Source organism: Heptranchias perlo, chromosome 41 (assembly GCF_035084215.1).
Source record: "Heptranchias perlo isolate sHepPer1 chromosome 41, sHepPer1.hap1, whole genome shotgun sequence".
Classification (NCBI taxonomy): domain Eukaryota; kingdom Metazoa; phylum Chordata; class Chondrichthyes; order Hexanchiformes; family Hexanchidae; genus Heptranchias; species Heptranchias perlo.
In genome coordinates this window covers 3,249,149-3,257,403 of record NC_090365.1, presented here as the reverse complement: position 1 = coordinate 3,257,403, position 8,255 = coordinate 3,249,149, and the positions used below count along the sequence as shown (strand labels likewise).

At 47.8% G+C, this 8,255-nt stretch overlaps 1 protein-coding gene across 1 annotated transcript; it reads right to left on the bottom strand.

Annotated features, from left to right (window-relative positions):
* Positions 1–3,483: 3,483 nt before the first annotated feature.
* On the bottom strand, positions 3,484–6,557 carry opa3 (outer mitochondrial membrane lipid metabolism regulator OPA3). The gene is made up of 2 exons (XM_067974904.1): positions 6,377–6,557; positions 3,484–3,935 (listed from the first exon to the last, which is right to left on the bottom strand). Exons 1-2 carry the CDS (start codon positions 6,516–6,518, stop codon positions 3,610–3,612), a joined length of 468 nt encoding a protein of 155 aa, XP_067831005.1. The 5' UTR covers positions 6,519–6,557; the 3' UTR covers positions 3,484–3,609.
* Between the last annotated feature and the right edge of the window lie 1,698 nt (positions 6,558–8,255).

Sequence of the window (8,255 nt, the reverse complement as noted above, 5' to 3'; positions counted from 1 at the left end):
CTTGGGGCAGGGGATGGGAGGAGATGCTGAAGAGCCTACAATACTGGTGTGACGAGCACAGAATATGCTATTTGATCTGTAACAGAGGTGGATTCAGCCAAATAATTTTAAAACAACAGCTGATACTAGGTATGTATAAAGATAAATCTACCATTCACAAACAGAAATGACACTAATTTTAAGCATCAATTCAACAGTGGCCTGACCTTTGAATTCAAATATGGTGAAAAACAGGCATTTTCCAAAAGGACTAAAGAATCCTGTAACACAAATGTTACATTACTCAAACTGGGGTCAACAAGGTTTTAAATGATGCAGGACTTTTACTTGATTAATTCTCACCCCTTTCATTTCTGGCATTGTTTTTGCTGCATCAAAACCAGTCTTTTCCCCATTTTTTTCATAAATACTATGCAGGTTCTGTATATGGTCTCAAATCCTCAAACTTCAATTTTAAAAAAAGCACTGCAGCTGTTAGGTCTCAGGGTCTGAAAGGCGGTTGGACAGACCCTAACAAGGGCTGCGATGAGGAAAGGAAGAACTTGTGCAGCATCAAACACTTCCTTCAAACATCCCAAAGCATGTTTAGCTAGAATGGATGAATGTGCAGCTACTGTTGGTAAGTGTGACAGGTATTTTGTGCACGGCAAGGTCCCACACAAGCAAATGCAAAATTTAAAAACCTTTGCATTCAGGTTATTAAAAGCACAACTGGGGAGTTCAGTAATGGCATCAGTAAGATTCATGGAAGAGAACTTGGCACTGACTAGAAGGATCTCTTACAAAACAATTCTCCTCAAATACTCTGCCTCACTCACTTCAAAATGATGTCCCCACTATTTACATATTCACAAACCAACACAAGGACAAGCATCCAGCCCACTCACATCCCTGCTCAGTCTTTTGTGCTGACACTTCCAATTAGTTATCTCCTACTGTAGCTGGAAAGCTCCTCTCTGGTTTCAGTTACTAACCTTCCTAACAAGGACTTGAAACGAGTCTGGGGTTTAGCTAAACAGTTCACTGAATCTCAGCCAAGGTGGAGAGGAAAGGAACAGTACAATCTGTAACTACTTTATCTTCAGAAATGTACAATATATGAAGTAAGTACTGTAAGTACACAGAGCGATAGGCAGCATTCTTCGAGACAGGTTAACGTTTCAGATAGAAATCCTGCATCTCTTCTGAGATTAGTTATTGGAGCAGTGTAGAGGGGCCTTTACTCCGTATTGAACTGTGTTGCACTTGACTTAAGACTTGCTCAGTGGGGCAGTGTACACGAAGCAAGCATCTGACCATACCGTACTGACCTGGGAATGGTTGATGGGACAGTGCAGAGAGATTTATGCTGCATCTAACTCATGCTGTACTTGAGCTGGGAGTGCTTGATGCAGTCACTCGCCTGAAATGGAAAGTGTTCCATTCCGCACCACTAACGTCCCTTCGTGAGAACAGAATTACCCTCTGAAAAGGGGGCAGATTTTTCAGCCTCCTGCCCTATTATATCAGCGATTGGGTGAAGGGGGGCTCATCATTTGAGGTGTTCGTCCCACTGCATCTTTTGTGCAAAATACAGATTCATGAAGTTGCACAACTGCTACACCATAGTGCCACATTCTGTACGGTTGCTAGAGACTTTTCTTAACAATACTTTCACAGCCATACTGAAGCATATAAACAATGAGTTGGAGACAAGCTCCCACCCACAGGTGAAATTTGTGGGTACAGTGCTCCAGATCATTTTACAGTATGAATACCATCCCACTCCTATCTACTGCATTGTTAATGAAGCTGCATCAGTGTAAAATATTAGTTGCAGCATCACTGGGCTCACTGGTACCAATACACCATTAGGAGAAGTCACAATTTGGCCACATGGCTGTAGATTTATTCAGTGTGGGGAAACATCTTTCTTAAGCCAGTGCACTACTTGTACAATACGTGGGGTGCATTCACAATTGTGGCACTGAAGTGAAGCTACAGTTATAGTGTAAATGCACCCTAAATTCACCTCCAAACCAGACACCTGACTGTAAGGGGAGATAATCTCACTCCATTTTGTTTTGGTACAAAGCTAAAATTGCAGTATAAATGCACCCTTAATTCCTCACCTCAAACAGCTCTCGCCAGATACTCTAGAATTACACAACTCAAAATTTTCTTGCTGGGACAAAACCCCTGCTTTAGAAAGGCTTTGTCTACAACTGTGCTGCAGAGTAATTTTCACAGCTCAAGTTGACAGAGTAGAAAAAATTTGCCCACGTTCACTAGCACTTTGCTAAAATCCTAATGACAAACGCTGTAAGGGTGGGCTTCTCAATCCACTCACACCCTACACTACAGCCAATAGAATGGGAATCAAATCAAATAGTTTACTGCTGGAGTTTATAGACTGGGAATCAAATCAAACAGTTTAATGCTGAAGTTTATAATTCCAGCAGAAATCATAAAGCAAGATTCCAGTTTTTATTTTAAATAAATTAATATCACTAGCTCAGCATAGAGGGTCCCACCCAGTCGTATGAAACTATTGTAATAAGGATTCAAATCTTTTCTTCTTGGGGAAGTTGCTTGTGTACTGAACTGCTGTATAAAGAGATCAGAAGCTGGGTAACTATAACTCACAAGTCCTTCCCTTATCTGAGGCTGTGGGTGTAACAGATTGTCAATGTGTTCCCTTATGTAAACTGGAGTCTGGTCTAGCTGTCCTAGAAATCAGCTTTTTTTTTTGCGATGTTGTCACTGGCTGCGTTTAGTGTATTGGTACCAAACACCACGGGGGAGAAAAAGCACGCTCAGCAGTTTTAATGGTGAGAGATACGCTTCTTTGTTGATTCATCCATTCTCAACTCGAGTTGCTCCCGCGTTCAGGTGTACACAGAACAAAACGTTCACATCCGCCCACCACTGAATGCTGGGGGCAGGGGAGAGGGTGTAGAAAACAAGCTGTGTGAAAAGTTCACACGCTGGAACATCTTGTTTGACCAAAATCGACGTGGTTTTCCTGACACCAGACACTGATGCGGGATTCGGGCGGTTCAGTAGTTATACAGGCAGCCAATGCACTTTCCTAAAGGTGACTTCTGCTGAGACAGTGCTTTTCACTTCCTGTATCAATCTGTTCTTTAAGCAGCCAGGTGCCTCTAAACCACCAGCCCTAACCGCTGCACGTCACAGCCCCTTTAACATACAGTCAACTGGGGGAAAGCTTCAAAACACCATGGCAGAATTTAAACATACATGATTTACAAATCGTTAATGGGGCCAAAGGCCCGCGTCAAACCTGCTGCTGTTCACACTCGTGACTATAGCACAAGCGAACATTCTGATACAGCCATGAATGCAGACATGCGGGTACAACATACAGGACAAGATGTTTTACACCATCAACACGTGTAAGTGGACATTTAAATGTAACGGATTCACAGCGGGCAATTATTTACCCGTCAATGCTTCAAAGTCTCTTCTCCCCAACCCCCCCACCCTAATTCAGCAGGACTGGCTCCTCGGTGTGGCTCTTCACTCCAGGCAGCAGTCTGAAATGGAACAACTTCCATCCCCAGCGACGGATTTTACCCTTTTCTGTCTCAAAATTCAGTTCCAAAAACGCTATTTTGAGCTCTGTGGGAGCGATTGCACAAGGCGGTTATTTACTCGCACACGAGCATCGAGCTCTTCAACAGTCAAGGAGAGCTGTGCAACCTGCTGCTCCAAGCTCTGCAGTGTACTATTGAGCTCATCTTCTTTCTTTGTGGAGTTGGAGGACTGCCTCAAGAATTCTGCCAGAACGCAAACCCCTCCGACAAAAAATACAATCGCCTCCCCCAGGAGTTCCGCGCCCAGTTCTGCTGCCACCTCCTCGTTCAAGGGTTGGACGTTCGCACTTTTAAATCCCATGATCCTCATCTTTGTCTTCATTTCGACCCAGTGATAGGCTGCAATGGAAAGAACACGAGGTGAGGTCACAAGCTGCAATGAGACCTGTCTCTCTCTGTCCCAGCCAGCTCTCCCTGGTTATCGCAGGAACATTCTACTAACTCAAAGTGAAGGTAAATCTCCAAACACACAATGCTCCCAATGTGGTAATGAGCCATTCAGACCAGAAGGCTGCAGGATCCACCCAGTCGGTGCAGGAGTTAGTCTATCTCAGTTGGGACTACAGCTTCCGGGGACTACGAAAGGGAAAACCACCCAGGGTTTCTGCTCCTGATCACTATCCAACGGCCCTTGCTCGAAAGCATGCAGGTACAGACAGCATCGGGTTGGTCTGTGATGCCCTCCTTGGTTGAATAGGTAACCAACATTCACTCTCTAGCTTTACATGGAAAGATTGGCAACTTGGGTGGGGAACGGAACCAAAGTACGAGTCTGAAGCTTCGGGCGGGAGGGAAGAAAACTGAAAACATTAACATCAGTACTTTGGTGTTCTAAGCTCTAGAGGTTCCTGTTACACTGGACAGTAGCCAAGACAGGAAATGTGATTCCATTCACAGTCCTCTTCATTTCACTATTTACAGCTCTCTCATTACAGAACCCTTATAAATATTCCACATCAATGGTGTTTACATTGAAGGATTATTAATTACAGTTCAATCACCGCATGTTTACTTAGCCAGATTCAGATTACTTCCTCATTGTCATCTTGTATCGTTTCTCCTCACTGTTCTTGTATTGTTACTCCTCATTGTTACCCCCTATAAGTACTCCCCCTATTATTACTCCCCATTGTTCCCCTCTAATTTTACTCCTCCTCTATTAGTATTCCCCATTGTTCCCCCTCTAATGTTACTCCCCTTACAGCCTTGGTCCAAACCATGGACAAAAGAGCTGAATTCCAGAGGTGAGGTGAGAATAACTGCCCTTGACATCAAGGCAGAATTTGACCAAGTGTAGCACCAAGGAGCCCTAGTAAAATTGAAGTCAATGGGAATGAGGGGGAAAACTCTCCAGTGGCTGGAGTCATACCTAGCACAAAGGAAGATGGTAGTGGTTGTTGGAGGCCAATCATCTCAGCCCCAGGACATTCCTGCAGGAGTTCCTCAGGGCAGTGTCCTAGGCCCAACCATCTTCAGCTGCTTCATCAATGACCTTCCCTCCATCATAAGGTCAGAAATGGGGATGTTCGCTGATGACTGCACAGTGTTCAGTTCCATTCGCAACCCCTCAGATAATGAAGCAGTCCATGCCCGCATGCAGCAAGACCTGGACAACATCCAGGCTTGGGCTCATAAGTGGCAAGTAACATTCGCGCCAGATAAGTGCCAGGCAATGACCATCTCCAACAAGAGAAAGTCTAACCATCTCCCCTTGACACTCAACAGCATAACCATTGCCGAATCCCCCACCATCAACATCATGGGGGTCACCATTGACCAGAAAATTAACTGGACCAGCCATATAAATACTGTGGCTACAAGAGCAGGTCAGAGGCTGGGTATTCTGCAGCAAGTGACTCACCTCCTGACTCCCCAAACCCTTTCCACCATCTACAAGGCACAAGTCAGGAGTGCGATGGAATACTCTCCACTTGCCTGGATGAGTGCAGCTCCAACAACACTTAAGAAGCTCGACACCATCCAAGATAAAGCAGCCCGCTTGATTGGCACCCCATCCACCACCCTAAACATTCACTCCCTTCACCACCGGCGCACTGTGGCTGCAGTGAGCACCATCCACAGGATGCACTGCAGCAACTCGCCAAGGCTTCTTCGACAGCACCTCCCAAACCCACGACCTCTACCACCTAGAAGGACAAGGGCAGCAGGCGCATGGGAACAACACCACCTGCACGTTCCCCTCCAAGTCACACACCATCCCGACTTGGAAATATATCGGCCGTTCCTTCATCGTCGCTGGGTCAAAATCCTGGAACTCCCTTCCTAACAGCACTGTGGGAGAACCGTCACCACACGGACTGCAACGGTTCAAGAAGGCGGCTCACCACCACCTTCTCGAGGGCAATTAGGGATGGGCAATAAATGCCGGCCTCGCCAGCGACGCCCACATCCCATGAACGAATAATAAAAAAACTGCCCACCGTTCCCCCCTATTATTACTCTCTATTGTTACTCCCCTCTATTGTTACTCCCCTCTATTGTTACTCGCTCTTTCTGCTATATTTATCACTAACCTCAATGTGACATTCCGCCCCTCAACCAAACCATTCACGGGCAGCCCCGCCCCCCCAAACTGCCCATCAACTTTACCCAGCTTCTGATTGGCCAACAGACCCAACCTCTCTAACACCATTGGCCGATGCGGCTGTCAATCACTCACAATCCCCGCCCACCGGCCGCGGTTGTCTTGCGGCCTACTCCCTCAGGCTCGGGCTCCCCCTCCGGCTGGGGGGGGGGGGGGGGCGGCGGGATTTACTCACCCTGCGCCGGCGGCAGGCAGATGTAGGTTTTAAAGAATTGGCTTCTCCGGGCGTTGATCTTGATGAAGTTGGCGAGCGGTTTGCTGATCTGCCGGACGCCGAGCACCAGCAGCTTCGCGATGGGGAAGGCGCCGACCACCATCCTGACAACCGCACGTCACTTCCGCCCGCCAAAACCACCACCCCCCTAGTGACGTCACAGGGGGAATACAGCCGCATCCACTTAAAGGGCCAGAGCACCAACTCCCATCAGCAACCAATGGGTCACTTTAACACTCACTGTTACATCCCACCCTCAACATTAACACCACAATTCAACTGGTTCTCCTCCTCTTCTTCCAGTAGCGGCCACGGGATCTTTTACCTCCGCCTGAGAGGGGGCAGACGGGGTGGGGGGGGTCTCGGGGTTTAACATCTCATCCGAAAGTCGGCACCGCCCGACAGCCTAGCGCTCCCTCAGCACTGGCACCGGGAGCGTCAGCCTGGATTATGTGCTTGAGAGTGGGGCTCGAACCCACGACCGTTCCGGCTCTGAGGCGAGAGTGGTACCCACTGAGCCACGGCTGACACCAAATAGAGAGGGTGAGAGAGGCAGGGCACCCCGGTAATCAACTATTGTAAGCGTTAGATCGTCAGGCAGTTCTAAATGGATCCAGTACAGATGGAAAGGCCTATTGTTAGGCCAGTAAACTCAAACTCAAGCTGCTCCTTTGGCTTATTTCCCAATAGACGTTGTCATTGATATCTTGACGAGCTGGTGGGATCTTCCTCAACCTGGGCGTTTGCCCGTGGCTCTGGACTGCTGGGAGGGAACGAGGAGGCTCACGCCCTCCAGAGAGGGTCACTCAGACACCGCAGGTCCCAAAAGGCTCGGGTAAGAGTTTATTTTCCTCCATAATCGGTTAACAAATAATCCTGGGGTTCGATTGCACACTGACACTCACCACCCCCTCCCCCCAACACCCACCCAGTAACTTGTCAAAATGACCTTTCTTCATCTGTGATCCCAGACCGTGTGTGACACCCAAAATGTTCTGGGAGCGTTCAAGCTTTTTTGTCTTCAAGCAGTAGTTAAGAAATATCTTGCATTTATATAGCGCCTTTTACGACCTCAGGACATCCCAAAGCGCTTTACAGCCAATGAAGTATTTTCTGAAGTTTAGTCACTGTTGTAATGTAGGAAACGCAGCAGCCAATTTGTGCACAGCAAGATCCCGCAATGAGATAATGACCAGATCATTTGTTTTAGTGATGTTGGTTGAGGGATAAATACTGGCCAGGACACCAGGGAGAACTCCCCCTGCTTTTCTTTGAAATAGTGGCCGTGGGATCTTTTACGTCCACCCGAGAGGACAGACAGGACCTCGGTTTAACGTCTCATCTGAAAGATGGCACCTCCGACAGTGCAGCACCCCCTCAATACTGGCACTGGGAGTGTCAGCCTGGATTTTGCGTTCAGGTCTCTGGAGTGGGACTTGAACCTAGAAACTTCTGACTCAGAGGAGAGAGTGACAGCCCACTGAGCCGCGACTGACACCATTTGTTAATCATTTGCCCAAATGTTAGTCTCGAGACTCGCTATGGCGCCAGGCTGTGTCTAATTCCTCTTTTCGTTGCTTCTGCAGGGAGAGATGCTGTGGATGGGCTGAGCGTTCGGCAGACAGATCGCAGAGGCTGGAGGCGTAACTCGCGGGCACGAGTTTCGATGCAGATGGACGCTCCTGCGTGTGATACAGACCACGTGCTGATTCTCAGTAACCCCCGCGTCAGGCATCGGGCTGGGTTCTGAGGGGGAGCAGAGGTCGAGCCTCTTGGTCTGTCCTGTAGATCCAGACGTTCACTGCCTGCTCGAGGGGGGGGGTCTCACAGTGAGTAAACG